The 21,568-nt window shown below is 45.4% G+C and overlaps 1 protein-coding gene across 1 annotated transcript in view; it reads left to right on the forward strand.

The window, feature by feature from the left end:
- csmd2 (CUB and Sushi multiple domains 2) overlaps window positions 1-21,568 on the forward strand; it is a 204,016-nt gene that overhangs the window by 162,788 nt on the left and 19,660 nt on the right. Inside the window, exons 33-40 of the mRNA XM_067256225.1 lie at window positions 7,877-8,065; window positions 11,456-11,602; window positions 15,160-15,348; window positions 16,862-17,047; window positions 17,602-17,796; window positions 18,235-18,408; window positions 19,026-19,199; window positions 19,496-19,669. Coding sequence (XP_067112326.1) covers window positions 7,877-8,065; window positions 11,456-11,602; window positions 15,160-15,348; window positions 16,862-17,047; window positions 17,602-17,796; window positions 18,235-18,408; window positions 19,026-19,199; window positions 19,496-19,669 — 1,428 coding nt within the window. The remainder of the gene's footprint in view (window positions 1-7,876; window positions 8,066-11,455; window positions 11,603-15,159; window positions 15,349-16,861; window positions 17,048-17,601; window positions 17,797-18,234; window positions 18,409-19,025; window positions 19,200-19,495; window positions 19,670-21,568) is intronic.

Genomic DNA, 21,568 nt, shown 5'->3' on the forward strand with positions numbered 1-21,568 from the left:
TGGAAAATAACATGTGAAGAAGACTAAAAACGTTTTGATAAAGGGCCTAATTTTCTTTACTTAGGCTAAACCTACACTCGCAGCCCTTTACGCTGTGTGGTGTGTGTGTGAGTGAGTAGTAAAAGCCGCTGTAATTCATCTGGCCTTAATTGCGTGCGCGCCCCACTAATAGTTTCCCCCCCCATCATGCTGAAAAGGACCTTTCTTCCTGGGGCAAACCATTCAGCTGACTCCCACCCTCCTTCCTAGCAGCCCTCTCAGACAGAGAGACAGACAGAGACAGGAAATAAGAACAGACAGAGAGGGACAGACAGAGAGGGACAGACAGACAGAAAGACCTAGAGACACCTAGACAGATAGAGAGATGGAAGGAGAGAGAGAGAGAGAGAGTACATGTGTGCGTGCCAGTGTGTATGAGTGCATCCAACCTTTCCAGTTTGCCCAATGAGGTTCTCTCATCTGAGAGAGGGAGAGAAGAGGAGCCTATTGAGTAGAAGGATCATGACTTGTGTTGGGTGACATGAGTGAAAGAGAGAGGGGATGAGGACAGGCTGTGAAAGAGAGATGGTGAGAGAGAGAGAGAGAGAGAGAGAGAGAGAGAGAGAGAGGCAGGGCCGAGAAGACAGGAGATCAGCTAATTGAAATGCAGAGGAGACGCTAGCTGCAGCTGCACCTATCAAATCACTGCTTCCAGCTCTGACAACCACAGACCCCTCCCCCTCCATCACACACACACATGCAGGCACACACGTAGACACACGCACACACACACAGTTGACGCAAGGGTATGCAAACACACAGCCACAGACCCTTCCACCTCTAGCACATCACATCACACACACACAATCACACACTCAAGCACGCACAAAGATGTAAAGACGAGGTGAGGGGGAAAGAACGAGGGAACAAAGAGAACATCCTCAAAATAAAGAATGTGGTTACGGGAACACCTGAAGACAGATGGACAGAGACTGAGTCAGAGGAGAGAACACCCCCCCCCACCGTTGTGTATTCTCAAAGCAGGATCAGTAACGGTAGCATAGTTGCAGTGCTGGGTACTAGCCTAGAGCTAAAGCTAACTCGGCAGTGTGTCACTGGAGCTAGCAAGCCTCTCTCTGATGGTTTCTCTGGCTGTCTCTCTTTCACTCCGTGCAACCCCCCCCCCCCCCCCCCACACACACACACACGGACACACACACTTACATGGAATTTTGTAACACTCTGTCCTTCTTTTCTTCTGCCTGCTTTTGAAACAGTTTCAAACATACGAACACACACACACACATACTCACAAACGTCTCGCTAACACAGCTAACATTACCAATCCCGCCCACACAAGCAGTCTCAGTTGGTTTTCTGAATTCCGTGTCATGTATCCAGTTTCCATGGTGACAGGGGTAACCCCAAGATAATGTTTTATTTTAGCTTTATTTGTACATCTCTCTCCTCTCCTCCTTCTCTCTACTCTCTTCTCCTCAAATCTCACCTCCTCATATCTTCTCTCCTAACATCTCCTCTCTTCTTCTCTCCCTCATAATCTCATCTCCTTTCCTCTCCTCTCCACTCATCTTCTCTCCTCATATTTCCTCTCCTCTCTCCTCACTTCTCACCTCCTCTCTCACATCTTATCTCCTCTCCTTTTACCTCACTCACCTCATCTCCACACATCTCTCTTACTCTCTCCTCACATATGATTTACTCTCCTCCCCACTCTTCTCTGCAGTCATGCGCTACATAGGGTGATCATTCTGGGCTATGTTGTCAATGTCTCTGATACACACTGACTCGTCCACACGCCTTAGTAGTGTCAGTAACAAGCACTCTGTTTTCCATTGGTATCGGGTTTCATGGTATACAAACGCTTGTATATGTCTTACATATTATGGATTCTGTCGGCAGTTGGTACATTCCGTATATGGTGTTGGAGATTCCCATTGTTAAGAATGACTGTTAATAGTCTTGGGGTTGTTCTATTGATTTGGGCTACAGCTGGAAGGGGTGATCAGACTATACCTAAATAAACACATACACACAAACGGAGACACACACACACAAACGCAATTGAATTGTTAACAAGCAAACACAACAGGCTGTGATCATCATAGCCTTTTCCTTTTCTATCCCCTAGACAGCTTTACAATTGAATCGGAATAATCACCGATCACAATACCGTGCTGAATCCCTCCTCCCCACCCCATCTGTCAGTTCTCTCTCCGCTTCTTTCTTTACCTCACTTCCTTTTCCGTCTCTTTCCTCTGTCCCTCTTCCGTCTCCTCTTATGCAAGCCCTTCCTTAATCCTGCATCAATCCTTTAATCTTTAAAAGGTTGTAACAGGCGAACGTTCTACCCCTCCTCTCCACACCTCCACACTCCCTCCCTGGGCATCCCTCTCTCAGCTGTTCTATCTTGACCCCCCCCCCCCCCCAACACACACACACAAACACACACATCAGCTGATCCTGTGGTCCCCTCAGAGCAGCTCATCATCGCCCCCCCAAGCTGCTCAGATTAAACCCCAGCATGGGCGACGCTGTCTCAGCTGGGAGCCCGTGTTAACAGGGGATGCGTCGTGTCTGGAGATAGGACTCCCCGCTGTGTGGGAGTGGGTTCTTGGTGACCATGTCACTCTGTGTGATAGAGAGAGACACAGAGAGAGAGGGAGAGAGAGACACAGAGAGAGAGGAGAGAGAGACACAGAGAGAGAGAGAGAGAGAGAGAGAGAGAGAGAGAGAGCGCATGTGTGCGTGCCGGTGTATGAGTGCATCCAACCTTTCCAGTTTGCCCAATGAGGGTTCTCTCATCTGATTCTAGCATCAATCAGCTGCGTTATCACTCCGCTAGTTTGCCCTCACCTCGATGGAGAACGTTCTGCAGGATGATCTCAGCCTTGCTTCTGTAAGCCTTTATGCTTCTTGTCAGATTAGTGTCATAATACCATTGTTTACATCCTCACACTCAGACGCGTCATTTCAAAGCGGATTAGGGTACGGGAGATAGAGAATAGTATTGAATAAAAACTTTGCTCCATCTGATGTGATTGTCGAGGTGAGCTGGGGGAAAAAGGTCGATCAGAACGTGTTTTTATCCTCGAGGAATTGATCACCTGGTGAACTTGTACTTCAGAGTTTATAGACTAAGAAATGCCAGTCCATGATTGTGTTCAGTCACTGCTTCCACACTGAGGGCTGTTGCTAGGGTCCATTCGCTCTAATCCAGACAGACATTAGAGATGGCATCTTTTGCAGATTAAAGGTGTTATCGGGTACATTTACACTTTGGAAGGATTAGATTGGTCTTTGGTTGATGTTTTACATGTCAGTATGGCCGACACAGATATGATGTGTAGCATCAAACTCCAATTAACCAACTCCAAATATCCAACACAATTATCTAACACCAATTATCCAACTTCAGTTAAAACCAACACCAATTATGCAACAGTGAATAACCAACACCATTTAACCAACACCAATTAACCAACTCCAATTAGTCAACACAATCATGCAACTACTATTAACCAACACCAATCATGCAACATCAACTAGAGAGGGTACAATTTCTGGGGAAATTGTAGGGTGTGCTTGCTTGCGTCGGTTGCACAGGGGTCCGTTTTTGAATGACATTTTTACAACTGATTTCTGTATATTTTATATGAAAATGCATACTTATTATTTATAAAGATTAAATAGATTTAAAAGCATTTTTTTTGCTGCTCATTTACAACTGAAAATACGAATGAAGTGTAGAATGAAATAGATGTCTTCTCATTTCCCCTGCAAGAGGCAGCCTCATCGTTGAATCAAAACGAATAAATTTGGCAGACCGGTGTAAAAATGGACCTAATCTCTATGACTTAAACGTCATTTTAAGTTTTTCCCTTCTCGTGATATTTTCAGCATGTAGCCTACTCATTGCATTCATTCATTAATAAAGAACCCCCTTTGAAGATTATTCTACGAAGTTACCCGGCAGTAGAAGATGGAATCGCAATTCAGACAGTCCCATCTGCTAACTGAAAATATGCCCCCCAAAACGTAAATAAGCTTGACATTTATTTAGTGGAAAATCGCTCATTCATAAAAAGCTCACTGGTAGCGATCATTGTCAGTAACAACGCAAAATGCGATATAGCCCTGTGTGGAGAAGCTGCCCCGGTAAATTGTACTACTACGGTACAGTACTAGTAGACTACTGCTGTGTTCGTCTTGGTAGCGATTGCCTTGGTTGAATTGGATTTAACGTTCCGTTGTACGGTTTAGGCTGAAATTAATTATTTTCATGAACAGATTGACAACGTTTAGGCTGTGGCAATGAAGTTCAGGTTAGTAGTTAGATAGACTTTTGATTTAAGTAAGGGGAGTGCCGAACATGTTCTGTCGCCGTTTGACTTCCTACAGCTGTGTAATGTTTTTGTTGTCGTGTGTCTCGCGTAGGCTACAGCGTTTCAGTGAGCAACACTGGTTTGAAACCACAGGTAATGGTAATTTCACCCACAAATCGTTTACTTGTAATGTAATGTCATAATAAATCCTACAACGAAAATGTATTTGTGAGGAATGTTTATTTTAAAGATTGAAAACAGATGCATCATAGACCACTGTAGTATGTGTTGCCCGGGCAACAGAGGCTAATGTCATGATGCTAATGCTTCAGTGAAATAGTAGACTACCGTTTCCAAAAGTAGATGTGGGCCTACTTCCTTAATAATATCAGCTAATATTGTACATTACATTTCATAATTGTGTTTCACATCACAAAGTAAAATGAGTAAATAGTTATCACCCTGGCCTCTTTGCTTGTGGCGTTCCTGCAGCTGCCTTGCAGTAAAGCTATAGTTAGCCTAGCTATCCCCCAAGTTAACAGATGTAAAACGAATGTTCTGCTACAGGTAGTCACGCGTGTTTTCGTGACGTTAGTGACGTAGTGACGTTAGTAACGTCAGTGACTGTGGCTAGCAAATTAGCCACCGTTAGCTTTACTTTTCACCACAAAAACGCAATTTCTACTTAAACCATGCAACGGAACGTAAATAAAAATTCAACCAACGCAATCGCTACCAAGACGAACCTTTTGACACCGCCGTTGTGTATGTAGTCCAAATATCGACTGATCCTTAGGGGGGCGAAAATAAATAAATATATATGTGAGAGAACAAAGGTTGTGCTCTCGCCGAAGGCTTGAGCACACCCAATTAACCATAAAACAACTTTATTAGTCAACTCTAATAACTCATTCAGAACATTTTCAGCAATAAAAAAAACTGTTGTTACAACTAAAGCTAGTCATGTAACAGGTTTGTGCCTGACATGGTTGGGCTATATGTTTGTGTGTTGAACACACCCTGCCCACACACACACACACAATTAAATCCCACACATCCTAGATAGAACACAGCCCTACATAACAGATAACACACTTTACGCAGCTCTCGTCCTGTTAACATCACCATGGATGCAGCGTGACATCCTGATGGCGATTAGCATCCAGCTAGCGTAGCATGGTTCCAGTTAAACACATCCATCACCATTCATTCATACAGCCACCACACCGCACACACACACACAGCTCTGGATATGCAGCTGTGATAATGTTTGTCTGCATTTACACAACCTCTTCATGTTCATCCTACATGCTGTACATAAGCATACACTCTCACGCAAACATTTCCCTGAGGGCAGCTACACAATGATTTATAAGCTTCAGTATTTCTCTGCTGTAATCAAGATCCACCAGTGCCAAACACTGTGTTTGTTTGTTTGTTTGTTTGTTTCTGTGAGTACTGCACTAGGCAGATTGGTATACCGTCTTACAATAAGGATATTTATACTAACCTAAACCCAAGCTGGCTCTCACTATTAATCTCCGTCATACATGGTACATGGAGACTATATACTGTGGTAACCACTGGGAGGGTTTGAGGGAAGCTGAATATAAATCAAGGTTACGTGAGGCAGAGGGAGGTTAACACACTTGTGCGTTTAAACATCACAGGGAACAACAACAAAAGCGAATAGTCTTCTGCTAGCAGGGTACAAAACGAAATCAGAGGTCCGTTCTGCAGACGTCATCATTCGCATCTCCTCTCCCTGCCCGTGCCGACGATCCATCGGCCTATAGGGAGCACACACAGTACAACTAATATACGAGTTTTACTTGCCAAAACTCCAGCCTCTCGTGTTCGCCTTCGTTCGTCCAGCTCTCCTCTGCTTCTGCTTTGAGTGGGCCCTCTTATAGGTATCCTGATTGCCGAAATTGGTTGAAGGTGGGTTTGCTCCCGTCTAACCGCCACAAGCAAACAGCAGGTATCTCCCATCTACAACGTGCACGTGCTCGTGCACGGAGTTCGACCAGGGTTACCACCATACAGACACATACGCAGACAAATATTAGGATAAAAGCGTCCGCTAAATGAATAAATACATGTAAATATGCACACACATACACACAGGATGTTGTGTGTTCACTGCTGTGTGAAACACATTGTTGACATAACACTAAACCAAGCATAACCTCTAGACAGACTCAGCAAGGTTGTCAACTTTAGGTTTGCACTGGGGTGCTAAAACAAAGCTTTTAACAAATGGCTAATTGTAGGGGTGGCAAATCTGAGTTTTTTAAAATCTAAATAGTATTCAAATAAATGTTGTGTTTGCAATTACATTCCACACCTGCTGTGTCATTTTGGAAAAACATGTCAATAAAAATGAATTAATTCTGTGTAAATGAGAAGTTAGAAGCAGTGTGTTAGGGTTGTTGGTGAAGAAAGTTCTGGGACTCCTTGGCTTGAGAGCTCCACCAAACGGACAAGCCATGCAGGATGTAAAAGAGCTAGTGCTGTGTCAAACACACTTCTCCATCATGTCATGCTGTCTCTCTGAGGCCTGATCTGTATGCAGGTGCTAGGCAGCCTGCATAGAGTTCCTGTAAAACGGCTTGGAAGGGGAGCACAGCGTATAATTCAGGGTAGAACCACAGGGAAATGTCACCCAGAGACTCCAGGACGAATACCAATGACAGACAGCAGAGAGGTGGACGGACCGGAGGAATGAGTTGACACTCACTTTCTCTCTCTCTCTCTCTCTCTCTCTCTCTCTCTCTCTCTCTCTCTCTCTCTCTCTCTCTCTCTCTCTCTCTCTCTCCTCTCTCTCTCTCTCTCTCTCTCTCTCTCTCTCTCTCTCTCTCTCTCTCACACACACACACACACACACACACACACAAATCCACACTCTCTCTGTCACAAACACACATACACTCTCTTTCACACACTGTCTCTCACAAAACGACACGCACTCTCCCACAGGCACACACACACACACACACACACATTCTAACACACACAAACACTCTCTAACTCTAAAACACGCACGCACTTACGTAGACACACACACACACTGTCACACAGACACGCACAGGTCTTCCAGGCAGTATTAGCGTGAGCTACAGAGGTAGCACCAGGTCCGTCCCTCATAGGAAGGGCAGTGAAAGGAGAGAGCTTGCTCCTGGCTACTCTCTGATATCATCCACCAGTGACACTCGGTTCCCGCTCGGCCGCGCTTGTTTCCGACAGTGGACTAGCAGGAATGTCAATTATCTCCCCCTTGTTCTGTTTCCAGCCTTGTCCTCTTGTAGCTCTTGCATGTTACAGAATCAATGGCTGCTAACATTTTCACAAACTGGACTGAATCATGCTCTAGGTGTTTTTGAGGGGAAAACAAACACATTTTCAATGTACAGTATTGAATGACATTGTATTTATGTATGCAATCATTTGTCGTTCATGTACTTGGCATTTATGAATTCATTCATTCATGTATCTTGGTCATTCAGCCGTGTATGTGTCATTCATGTGTCTCTTCCTCCTCTTTCCTCTCTCAGTGACATGTCCCATGAATGAGGTCCTGACCGCCTCCACCGGAGTCATCATGAGCCAGTCTCCCGGCAGCGGCTTCCCACACTTTGAGTCCTGCTCCTGGGTGGTGAAGGTGGACCCGGGCTACAACATCACCTTTACCATCGAACACTTCCAAACCAGCCGGCAGTTCGATGAGCTGGAGATCTTTGACGGTGAGCGGGTCACACACGATTGTGTAGCTGCCCTCAGGGAAATGTTTGCGTCCGAGGGTCCGAGATTCATCCAAATCTTCCTCACAAAAACATCTGACACAGGCAGACGTGAATCTGATGTTTGGTGTTGAGGGGCTGGACTTGGTTGTCGAAACATGCAGGAGTCGGAATGCCCATATTCTGTAGTACATTTACATGTAGTCTTTTAGCAGACGCTCTTATCCAGAGCGACTTACAGTAAGTACAGGGACATTCCCCCCCCCCCCGAGGCAAGTAGGGTGAAGTGCCTTGCCCAAGCACACAACGTCAATTGACACGGCTGGGAATCGAACTGGCAACCTTCAGATTACTAGCCCGACTCCCTCACCGCTCAGCCATCTGACTCCCAGGAGTCTGGATGGATGTAAACATCTATCTGAAAGATCTGTTGAGATCTGTGCTGTTGAGATCTGTTGAGCTGCAATCCGAACCACCATAAAAGAGAATAGAGCATGCCTTGATTCCACTGGAGGCTGGTATTCCAACTGAAAGAACCCAGTTTGACGTATATGCTCATGTATGTTAAAAGGCAGAGCCTCTCATCCATGAGTCGATGCACACTTCCTTCTGTGCAGTGATATGGCTGGTGGCTGTAGTTCAGTAGAAAGAAAATAGTTCCTAAATGAAACTGCTTACAACAAGGTCTGTGGATTATCTTCAGAAACCAGGTCATGATTTCTGGAAAGAGACAGAGCTTGTAGCTGAGCTTTTCACATTTGTTGGGTGCTTTGAACACCACAAAACCCCAATCTAGTTCCATTATATTTGAGAGAAAGCAGACAATTCTACAGCTGATATCTCCAAAACTCTTCAACTCACACCGAAACAATCTAGATGGATGAATAGCACTTCATGGAAGATAAAAAAAAATGTAATTCTTTGAATCTGGGGTGAACTGTCCCTTTAAGTAAACAAAAGATAACGTGTTCAACCCCAAAGCCATTAGAGACCCCTCACCAGTGGTTATCCATGACCAGAAAACAGCCCAGGTTGACTTTTACAGATACCTGGGTATACACAGCCACAATAAGGAGTGTTCAGGTAGAAAATGTATCTACTAGGTTGAAAGAGCAGCTACAATTCCTTGCGCTCTGAGGATCTTTGGTGTCAGCCAGAAAGTGCTGCTCAATCTGCTTTTGGTGATCTCATTGTACATCTGAAAGCCCAGATTACTCGGTTTACACAGAGAGCTGTGAAAATCATTTGAATCAGACAGCATCGCACACTCCGGGCTGTCTTTGAGGAACCAAATGTCAGGCAGGATGCAAGGATTTCAGACCCAGCCCATATCCTCCACACTGTGTAGCAGCATCTTCTGTTCTTGGTCTCCCATCCATCAAAGCCTTAAAATGGCAGCCAGTGGCTAACCCCTGTAACACTGCTGTGTTTACCTCACTACTGTACCGATTTTCTTTTCAATTAAGCTGCTTTAAATTTTTGCGCCATTATGATGATTATAGGGGCTGTACAATGGGCGGCGTGCAATAGTTGGTGGGTGGCAGTGGGTGTACTGTAGGTAAAAATGACTAAATGTATTGTGTGTATTGTTGTGGATGGGTGACAGCCTGTGTCCGCACCGTATGCATGCACTATGTTGTTTGTATTCAAACGACAGATGCTGTATGTGTCCTTCAGGATCATTCTTTCATGGAGCATGGTGGGAACATGCGGTCCCTGCGACCTTGCATCATGCAGTTTGCGTGGGTCATCCTGGGGATGAGAATCGTCGGGGCAAGATCATCGTTGGTGTTAAACGCGTTTTAGGAGTGGTGATTGATTGTAGGAAACTCTGGGTACTAGGATTTAGGATGGGAAGTCACAGGAGCTTTGTGTGTGACAGTAGGCACCCTTCGACACAATGCCAAACTTTGAACAGTAAAAGCAATAGTTTGAAAAAATTAGGAAGTAATTGAATACTTCACGGTTATATAGGGGTAGAACCCATCCAGAGCATCAGATTGGGTTATGTGAAAAGGACACAGGCGTGACACTAAGTTACCTTAGCTTGAAGACGACCTTAGCCTACAAATGGGGTCAGGGGTCAGGAATGAGCTAGCAAACAGCCCAGAAGAGAGGTCAAGAGGTGCTCCTTATCCGTGCAATTACAGCACGAACAACCTTACAGAACGAAAGGCCACCACCTCTGTTACAGAATAGATAGGCCTGTATTTGACAGACAGCAGAGAGGTGGACGGACCGGAGGAATGAGTTGACACTCACTCTCTCTCTCTCTCTCTCTCTCTCTCTCTCTCTCTCTCTCTCTCTCTCTCTCTCTTCTCTCTCACTCACTCTCTAAATATATATATACTGTATATACATATTTACATATATACAGTACATATGGAGAAACATTAGGAATTGATGTCGAAAAGAACTGAGTCTCCTCAACTCCCCACAACCTTTCAATGCTGTATCCATCTGGAATAGAGAGATTATTTTAGTATTCTGTCCAGTCGCCTCCTGGTGAAGCAGGCTGATCAGAGCTCTTTTAAACTTAGGTCAGGACAGATGATTATAGCCTCAGTATCGCCAGTAAGGGACTAATTTGAAGCTGTAAAAAACGATAGCAGTGATCATGGGCCGGAATCACACTGTCATCAAGACGTAGATGAGTTTTGCCATCGTCTCGATGCGGCTGTGGTGTTCACTTGATTCCATTCTGTTGCCACGGAAACAGTTGAACACCCTTGATTCGGAATATTCGTTTTGGCGTCTCGACAGAATAGCTGCATGATGGAATACTGGCTGCCGGGAGTGTGTTTGCATGTCGTTAGGACCACAGTTGGAGACCTTGTCTCAGCACCCAGAGAAAACAGCCGCCGTGTGCAAGTGTTGCTGATAAGGCAGTTTTCTGTCTTCTGACCAATGGGTGGCAGACGTGGAGAGCGTCTGCCCATCTCCCCGTCTGGAACAACCTTGGCCAGACTGCCTGTTGGAATTTGGATGGAATCTGCTTCCTTCCCTGTTTTACTGTGCTTCCAAGCCTAACTTTGTAGCTGCCATACTAAAACTAAACTCTGGGAGACACGTTTTTTTCTGCTTGGCTTGGTTTCTTTCACACACTGGCCAGAAAATAACTAGTTTTAGTCTGTACGCTTCTTTGTGTACGTACTACTCTTCCTTGCAGGCATGTTTCGGTTCAAAGACACCATCAGGACTTTAAATTGGTCTGAGCCACCTTGACGTGAAGTTAAGAGTGTGAGAATCCCGATACAATTGGAAGTTTTTACTTTTTTTGTACCATTGCTGTTAAACTAGACCCCTCTCCACATCAACCCAATCCCATGCATTTAAAGCTTGATTGACAAGCAAAACTAACCAATGACTTGTGTGTGTTCTCCACCTATCCAGGCCCGTCCAGACAGAGTCCCCTCCTGATTACCCTGAGTGGAAACTACTCTAACCCTCTCAGCATCACCAGCTCTATGAACAAGGTCTACCTGCACTGGTCCTTTGACCATACCTCCAGCCACAAGGGTTTCCGCATACGCTATTCAGGTTAGTAAACAACAGCAAATGCTACTCAGGTTAGTAAACAACAACAAATGCTTTTCAGGTTAGTAAACAATAACACTATCTGGGTTTGTATACTATAAGAACATACACTATTTAGGTAAACAATAACAACATACGCTGCTCAGGTTAGTAAACAATAACAAATACTACTCAGGTTAGGAAGGACCCAGATTGTTCCTTGGGTTAGTAAATGACAAGGATGTACCCTACTCAGGGAAGTTAACAGCAACAATAAAAGTTAGTAGACAACGACTGGTAGGACTATTTATTTCCCATTCTGTTTTCTATAAATCCCATTCTGATTCTGATTTGCTTGGCTTGGCACTTGTTTAGCCAACGTCAAAGGTGATCTCACTTACTTTTATAAATTACACGACGCCTCCAATTTGAGATAGTAAGGAGACTTGAGGTGTACTGTAGGAGGAGTTAAGATATTGTTATGGTACCCCGTACAAAGACAGAAGATGAACATTTTAGCATCCAATGTCAAGACCTGATTATGTCATGCTCTACCCCAGAAGGAAAGAATCAAATGGAAACGTTTGCTTCAATTTCCCAAGTGAGCACAGTTTATGAAATTACATTAGCTTATAAATGCTTTACCTGTGACCTTTCATTTTCAATCCTAGTCTTTCTGGACCAACGTAAAGTGATCCCCCATTCTTATAACAAAGCACCTATGAACAACGCCTAATAGGGAGTCAGATGGCTGAGCGGTGAGGGAGTCTGGCTAGTAATCTGAAGATTGCCAGTTCGATTCCCAGCCGCGCCAAATGATGTTGTATCCTTGGGCAAGGCACTTCACCCTACTTGATTCGGGTGGAGGGGAATGTCCCTGTACTTACTGTAAGTCGCTCTGGATAAGAGTGTCTGCTAAATCACTAAATGTAATGTAAATGTAATAAAATACTGCGTTGTCAAGACAATGTCAGGGGCACGGTGGGAGGTTAAGTTAAGTTCCTCAACTGTGTCTGCAGAGAAGCAGTGGAGGAAATGTTTCTACTTTTCAATCCGACTCTAATCATTTGTTCTATTCAAATCATGAAGGATGTGTTGTTGTAAGACACCTTCATAACTCCTGATGAGTTATGCTTGTGTAAATATTTAAGGTCTCCCTCTGCTACCTATCATGGCTGCTCTGCTGGATGAGTGATCATCCACCATCTCTCTCTCTCTCTCTCTCTCTCTCTCTCTCTCTCTCTCTCTCTCTCTCTCTCTCTCTCTGCTCTCTCTGTCTCTTTTTCTACTGTATGTCTCCCCCTTCCTTCTCTCCACCTCCTTCTGTCTCTCTCCCTCTTCCTCCCTCTCTCTCCCTACATCTCTCTCGTTTCTTTATTTGCATCTTCTTCTCCTGTCCCCTCCTTTTCACGCTGATGGATTCTGCTGTAGCGAGCTAAGTGACAGACGGGGTGTAGTGCAGGCAGGAGAACACAGGTTGCTGTGCCCAATATGGAGACTCCTTCTGGAGGGACACCTTAGTGGGAGGCTGGAACAGATGGCAGGCCAGACTCAAAGCGTTGTACTGTGTTCTTTATCAATCCATCTTCCATCTCAACAGGCCTCTCCTCCATCACAGACTGCAGCTTCTCTCCCATCCGATCTCTCCTGCTCGCTCGCTCGCTCTCTTTCCCTTTCTCCCTGTCTCACTCTCTCTTTCATTTTCACCCTCGCCATCTCTAGCTCTTCTTTCTGTCTTGTTTATTGCTCTCTCTCTCTCTCCCCCTTGGCTCATTGGGTGGCCTTCACTCTTAGTTCCAGCCTCTTCTTTCTGCTTCAATCTTTATTCTGTTTCTCTCTCTCTCTCTTTCTCTCTCCTCTCTCTCTCTCTCTCTCTCTCTCTGTCTCTCTCTCTCTCTCTCTCTCTCTCTCTCTCTCCCTCGCTATCTCTGTTCCTCTTTTTTCTTCTCTTCCTTGTGGGCTATTCATCCTCTGGCAGCCTGTTAAACACCCATTCAGTGCTTGATGGCTGATTGCAGTGGGACGGTCCGTTCACTGCAGCCTAATGAGAAACAGACACCTCGGGTTTGAACGAGGGAGGGGAAGAATGACAAAAAGAGGCAAACACAAATAGGGAAGAGGGGATTACGTTTGCACTCGGGGGCGACTCTGCGAGCCGCCACTCACTTGGAGTGACAGTGCAAGACCTCCCTGTGAGCGTCTCTGTGAGGAAAGACCGGAATAAAACATTGCCTGAGTTCTGCTTCCTCCTTTGGGCCTACAGTGAAAGTCTCCCTCTCTCCACCAGAGTCAAAACATCCTGACCTTCAAATTAGTCTAACGGACCCCCGCACCCCTGCACCGCTCCACCCCACCACCAACAGTCTCCTCCCTCAAGAACCCCAGATGCTTTCATTCTTCTCCGGATGCATTAATAGTTTTGCTCAGATATGAATGGTATCTGGTATGGTGTTTTACAAGCTGGTACCAGTGTGTAGGTTTCCCTTCCTCTCCCTTATCTAAAATCTTCAACCTCTGCCAGACAGTCAAGGGAGACTTCCATTCCAGAGCATCAATTCAAGAAATGAACGTTTTGTGCTGGTAACAAATGCAAAAGCTCGTCAGACAGCCCATAAATACTTTATAAACTGGATGTCAGAGGGTTACCATTGCCCCGTGAGAAGCCTTATCTCGTTGTCTGGAGGGGTGGGAAAAAAGCTCTTTGCTCCAGACAAAAATTAAAAATTTAATAAATAATATATTACAAAATTGTGAAATTTCCATTGGTGGATACAGGCGGGTTTGGGCTGGACGAATTAGCATTTTTATAGAGATGTAATGTGGTCATAGCGATTAACCGTAATGGATGATACGCTTTTTTGCATTCGCGGTCCACTTCCTCCCTAATCTCTCCCCCTGCGCTCGACGCCAGTCATCTCCTGCGTCATTCGGCCTGATACCATTGCGACAGGGTTTAATCTCCTATCTTGGCACAATGGGTATCTTCATCGGCCCCATTCCAAACCCTTCTCTATGGTCTTGTACTGTATCCTTGGCTGTAGGCCGCTTATCATGAGATCTCCAATGTTGCAGCCGATTGAGTCACTTTACATTTGTCCAGTCTCACTGCTACACCCAGAATACCGCCTTATCATCACAGCCTCACACCATATTTAGCCTCCCTAGCAAAAGTAATACATAATACCAAGTTATTGTATATCCATCATTTATATCCTGTCTATCTCACTCTTTCCCTCTCTATCTTTTTCTCCTGCCTTGAACCAGTTCCCCTTTTGTGGAACATTTTGTCTTCATTAATCTGTTTTCCCTCGTCTGTGCATGGCAGCGCTCCCCTTAAAGGTTTGTGTGTACAGCTCAGTGTTAGCGGTGATCAGTCGGCGCCGAGCGCTGAGCAAAGTGAGACAGATGCAGTGGAGATCCAGGGCTCAGATGCAATTAAAGAAGCATTACGCAGCACCTCCGGCAAAACCTTACATCGCCCTTGTCGTTGGTTTCAAATGGTTTTACTGTCTCTCTTCTTCTCCTGTCTAACTGTTTCTTTCTCTCTGTTTTTCTCTCTTCCTCCTTGCCCCCCCCCCCAGCGGCATACTGCAGCCCCCCCAACAACCCGGTCAACGGTACGGTACACAGCCAGACAGGCACCAAGCTGGGCAGCACCCTTCGCTTCAACTGTGACCAGGGCTTCAGGCTCATCGGCCAGAGCAGTGCCACCTGCACCCGCACCCCCCAGGGCATCTACCAATGGAACGCTCCTGTACCCCTCTGTCAGGGTAAGGACTAGTCCATCATCTAGTTTAGGGAGGGGGGATAAATGTTATCATACATGCGTTTTTGTTTTTTTAAACAGCAGCAAAAACACATTTAGAGAATGCACCCCCCCACTGGACCATACTATCAGTGTTCTACAGCTGTAGAGCTATTATGGACTGCTCATTGTAGTGTTTTTGGGATCATATTGATGCTGTAGCTGTAGAAGAATCCCAGTACACTAACTATGCCCTTGGCAAGTGCAAACTTGAAATGAACTTGTCGACTGGGTTTAAAACACATTCTATCGTTTTTGCTCTGGAGTGTTCTTCAGGATGACTGAGGACTAGGACTGGTGTCAAAGTCTTCAGAGGTGACTGTACCTCGGATTCACTTAAACATGTATTGTTTTGTTACCATGGGTTTCAAGGTAAACCCATTGTTTAGATTGAATATACTTCTACTGTCTCTTTGTAATGTCAGACATCTTGTTGGAACATGACTTGAAAACCTTGATGTCTTAAAACTAATTATCTGTGCTGGAATTCATAATGCTTTTGCTAGCGGTTGAACACGACGTGAACTGAAGAAGACCTCGGTTTGAGTGTGAAAACTCCACTTTGATTTTCTTCTACATCATGTCGCTTTTGAAGGCTCTTAACCAAAGACTAATAGCCAATTTAGCGCTCTCTGTTGGGCGCCCTTCACAAGAAAAGGAATCTAAAGCCGATTAACATAGATTTTCCTGCATGCTTCCTTTTTTTACGCACATTTGTTCGACATCCATCATGTAGAGACTCCAATATTTTCTTTGTTGACAACAAATTCTATCGACACACTGTGCATCTGTTTACGTCGACGTGTTTGCGTGCGCGTGCTAAAATAAACAAAACCCCGCCCCCTTGTTTGTATTTCCTTGTTTAATCCGGGGGTTTTAAGACCTTGCAGACATACCCAGGTGTCCTGCCTTGCTGTATCAACATCATCAGCACAGGTGGAAGCTGCCAGCAGCAGGCCAGCCATTCTGTGATGGGAAAGTCTACAGCAGGTGCAATCTCTACTCAGAATTACCAGAGCTCTCTCCAGACGGAGTATGTTTGCCTTTGGGCGTACAGGGGGAGCAAGCTAATGTTTACTTCACAACAATGCCTGCGGTACTGGGAGGGCTTTGGTACAGGGAAGCCTGTTGTTAGAGAGACACTGTGAAATGGTTTTACAAAGCACTTCGTGTCGTGTATTTAATATGATCTTTTTTTAGCAAACACTTTTATCTTCAGAATTTCTATGTTTCAGTGCCCAGGGGGATAAATCAGCCTTCCTACTCCTGGTCCTTGGTTGGCCGTTGTTGCCCTAGCTTTGTGTTCTCGGTTTTTGGAGAGCAAGAAAAGGCAACTGTTTGAATGTTGCTAAATTATTCTCTTATTTGTTCTTCTGTCAACCCTTTTTTCCCCATCTCCTTCAATTTAAATCTAAAATCTCCCTTCTTCCGCCTCTTTCTTTCTCTTTTCTCTCCTTCTCTCTCCTTCCCTTCATCAGTGGTGACATGTGGGATGCCAGAGCCTCCATTGAACGGCAGTATCGCTGGGCAGGATTTCACCCTCGGAGCCAGAGCTCTGTATCAGTGCAACGCTGGGTTCCGATTGGCCAGCCCTCTTGCAATATCTGTTGTCTGCCAGGAGTCGGGGAGGTGGAGCCCCAATGAAGCCCCGCCCCGTTGCATTCGTGAGTATCTTATTGGACAAAGCTCGACCGTGTGAGAGGATCCGTATACCTGGTTTTTCTTTCACTAATACACAGGTCATGTTGGTTTTAGCTGTCCAGGGGACACATACCAAACTCACCAAACTCAGTTTTGTGGCCTTCTGTTTTTCACCCACTCTTCACAATTTTACTTTAATTGAAGTTTTGAAGCGGAAGCTTTCCAAACTCCAGGAAGTTGCAGATACATTCTCAGGATCACTGCATTAAGACTCTGATCGTAGTCCCGGTGAAAAATCCCCGATCCGTACTCCATGTCTAGCTAAAACAGATTACTCTTAGGCCTTAATACTTGGGTCTGTCACTGTCAAGCTGCTATCACATGGTAAACAGTACGTTTTCTTTGAACTAAAAAGCGGACTGTAGGAGGTTTACCAATGTGTGCATAGTACTTCGAAACGACAGATTTTGCCTGCAAGTGGGGAAAAGCCCCTTTAAAAGTGAACCTCTAAATATCTGTAAAAAGTGTTTAACTTAATTTCCATTTGACTTTTGGTAATTTGCCTCTCACCCTTTAGCTGTGACCTGCCCCGACATTGGGCACTCAGCGGTGGATCATGGGAGATGGAGGCTGATCTACGGGACTCAGAACCAGTATGATGCCATGATGATGCTCATCTGTAACCCTGGATACTATTACAGGGGTCAGAGGGTCATCCGTTGTCTGGCCAACAGCACCTGGGACTACCCAGAACCTCGTCCTGCATGCCAGAGTGAGTGAAGTCTCCCTGCTAAAGATATGACCTCATATTTGACTGATCTACGGGCTAGCTTGAACTAAACATGGAATGAATGGGGAAGACAGGCAATAACAGGGATGAACCATATTTGGAATGAATATGAATGCTAATCCACATGAGAAATGTGTTTCCACATTCCTTTCGGTTGAGGTATAAAGTAGAGGCTTATGTTAGATAAATATTCAGCAGAAGTCTTCAGACAAAACAAAGTAGATTACATTGAAACTGTTAAATATTGCCTATATCGATCAACCAAGCATCCTCCAAAGGGATTTCATAGTATTACTCTCTTTTTATGTACTCCTCCGCTCTTTTCCCTCCAATTTCTCCCCCCATCTCTCACCTCCCTTCCCCTTCTCTTTTCCACGTTCCTCTTCGCTCCTTTTCTCCTCTCCATCTCCTCTCTTCCAGTCATCTCATGCGGAGACCTTGGTACTCCTCCCAACGGGAACAAGATTGGGACGTTGACAGTGTTTGGGGCAACGGCCATCTTCTCCTGTAACATGGGCTACACCCTGGTGGGCTCCAGGGTCCGAGAGTGCTTGTCCAACGGGCTGTGGAGCGGAACCCAGGTCCAGTGTCTCGGTAAGACTGGCTCCAGCCTAGAACATTCTGGAGGATGTGTAAATGTGACCTCAGTATGAATCAGCCTGAGATCACTTTCACACGCATTCGTTTCCTTGGTTTGGATATTTCGGTGTTGTTTTTCCGAGGGTGTTTTGGTTTTAATGGTCACTGAGGGGAGAAGATGTTTAGCCAGTTGGGTTTCAGCTTGACACTGATCGACACTTTTGTCTTGTCACTGACTGTTGGTAGGTACCCATATACAGTAAATACATACCTGTAAGGAATGACACCATGGGTTAACTTACATTTTATACAATTATCTGACTATTTTACCCAAAGCATAATACAAATAGTCTATATAGAAAGTACAGCTGCAAATCAGTGATAAGAAGTGCATGATTCTACAGTATTTCAGTGGTTGGTGTCACAGCGAAGGACAGTGTTTATTTACATATAAAGTACTGATACGACCACATTGGTTTTTACTGTACTTAGAGAATAAACAAATGGCCTCAGAGTCTTTCACAGTCCTTTGACAGAGTTCCAAACTAAAATCCAACCCAGGGGGACATAGTTCCTCTGTCTGAGTTTCTCGTTTCTCGAGACGTGACTGACCGTGTGGTTCATCTGTCTAGCGGGTCACTGTGGAACCCCAGAGCCCATCGTCAACGGCCAGATCATAGGAGAGAACTACAACTACAGAGGCAGCGTGGTCTACCAGTGCAACCCTGGCTTCCGCCTGATCGGGGTGTCCGTGCGGATCTGCGAGCAGGACCACCGCTGGTCCGGACGTACCCCCGTCTGTGTCCGTAAGTAACCGGGTCCGGACTGTGGAGCTGCAGTCCAAGTTAAACGCTTTAGTTTTTAGTAGGTACTGCAGCTGTTCCTGTGAGGTATGCAGGGCTCGAAATGACCTATGGCTGTTGGGAGGGGGGTTTTGGGTCCCCTATAAATGTTATCTATATAAACTCAAAATACTATTTTGCTATCTTATCCATATCTTTTCCACTTTTTAATGTAGTAAAATCTTGTTTGGAATTTGAAAGAGTTATACTATAATTTTAGAATTTTGATATTAATACAGTGTACTTCTTTGTTTTTGTAGCCATCACTTGCGGTCACCCTGGAAACCCTTCCTTTGGTGTCACCCAGGGAACGCAGTTCAACCTCAACGATGTTGTACGTTTTGTCTGCAATACCGGCTTCGTCCTACAGGGCTCTCTCATGTCTCACTGCCAGTCCAACGGCCAATGGAGCAACACTCTGCCCAAATGTAAAAGTACGTTGTCTGTGTGTTCAAAAAGGTCTCATGCAGATCTATCCTTCATATGTAAGTTACATTTACGTTGTTTGTGCTGTACCTGTGTATCTATATCCATTCTTGAAAAGGCACAAGTTTACCTGTGTGTGTGTGTGTGCGCGCACAGCTGTGTAAGTGTGTGTGTGGTTGCACACGTGTGTGTGTGTGTACCCGGAGCCCTTTTTGTTCTTCTAGTTCACGTCTTCACCACCCCAAATGCCCTCAATCAGAGCTAAGAGCCACAAAGAAAATAAGAGACATCTCCCTGGAGATAAGCTTTCTCCAACGCCACATATTAGTGCAAATTGGAATGTGCCAAATGTAAAGAAAGGTTCCCTATGATTGAATTACCTCCCTCTCGCCCGCTACCTTGACCAGGGGAAGGTTCTGGATAATATTTACATGGCAGCACTATCTCTGCTAGCCTAGCCGCTGGGATGACTCTCATTACATTCCGCGTCTAACCTGTCTGTCAGGGGGCTCTCACACGGTTAATAACTCCAGCTGAAGACGGCATACCGAAAGCAGAGACCTTGGCAGGACTGTGAGAGAAACTAGTTCCCTTTTTAAACCTGTGCCTGTTTTTTTTATTATATTTTACGTCATCTCTGAAAGAAAATGATCCTCCTTTGAGAGGGAGAGGAGCTTTTAATTTTGCCTGGTGGCAGAGTTTTTTCCCCAGACAGGCGATGCATCTAGGCGCCCGTGTCTGCCTCTCTAAGCCCCTCCGGCTCAGGGATTTGTGACAGGCGCAGAATGGGGCAGCTCACGAGGTCAGGCCCCTGATGTGACAACACAGTGACAAAGCGAATGGGCGGTTGAATGATGAGTTTGTTTTAACAGAGGGGGGAATTGAATACATTTCATTTTTTTCCAAGTCTTTGTGAAAGAACTAGAAGGCCAGATGTGTGTGTGATATCCTGTCCTGGGGGGTGGGAGAGAATATTTGGCTGGTGCGTGTAAAAATATGCAAGATTTTGTCTCGGACGGATGCCTTAAATCTCTTCGCTTCGGCAGTGACATATTAGCATTGGCCTTGTTTCCATGCAGACGCTGACTTTGTGTGTGTGTGTGTGTGTGTGTGTGTGTGAGAGAGAGAGAGAGAGAGAGAGAGAGAGACAGAGAGATATTGAGGGTAGAAAAGACAAAGACAGAAAAATAGAAAGAGAGAGTGAAAGAGAGAGTAAAAGAGAGCGAGAGGAAAAGAGAGCGAGAGGTTTTTGGACCACATTAACCACCCTGGCGATGAGGAGAAATAAGCAGCTTAGGGGTCTTTTGTCATCTGATTCATCACCTTAATTACACCATTCAGCTCATATTTGGCTTTAGCTCCTCTGTCGACTGCAAACTATAAATGTTTACCCTCTCAGTGGAGAACGCTGCCCCCGACAACACCTCATCCCTCGGCTCTCCTCTCCCTTTCTTCTCCAAGCATGTCTCTCCCTCCCTCCCGCAACATCTCCCCTCCTCCCCCCAGCATAGCCTTCTTCCTTCCCCACCTCAGTCTCTCCACTCTCATATATGCAAAAGAAGGAAGAGAAGAGGAGGGGAATCGACGTCTACCGATCGGCCTGTGTACGCGTGTCTGTTTTCCGAGTGTGTGCGTACGCGTGCTTGTGAAACGAAGAACAGACACCTGTGCCCCCACCCCCTCCGCCCCGCTATGTGGGCAGGGTGGTGGCACGGCGCCAGGGGAACGAGGGCATGGCTGCCATCCAGCTGCTCAGAGGAGAACGAAGATGAATCACCCCTGTCCTCTTCTTTCTCTTTTTATTGCTTTCACGGATTCTCTTGCTAGCCACGTTACTCCCTCTCTCTCTCTCTCTCTCTCTCTCTCTCTCTCTCTGTCTTTCTGTCCCTCTATCTCTCAGTGCCTGT

This window comes from Osmerus mordax, chromosome 18 (genome assembly GCF_038355195.1).
Source record: "Osmerus mordax isolate fOsmMor3 chromosome 18, fOsmMor3.pri, whole genome shotgun sequence".
NCBI lineage: Eukaryota > Metazoa > Chordata > Actinopteri > Osmeriformes > Osmeridae > Osmerus > Osmerus mordax.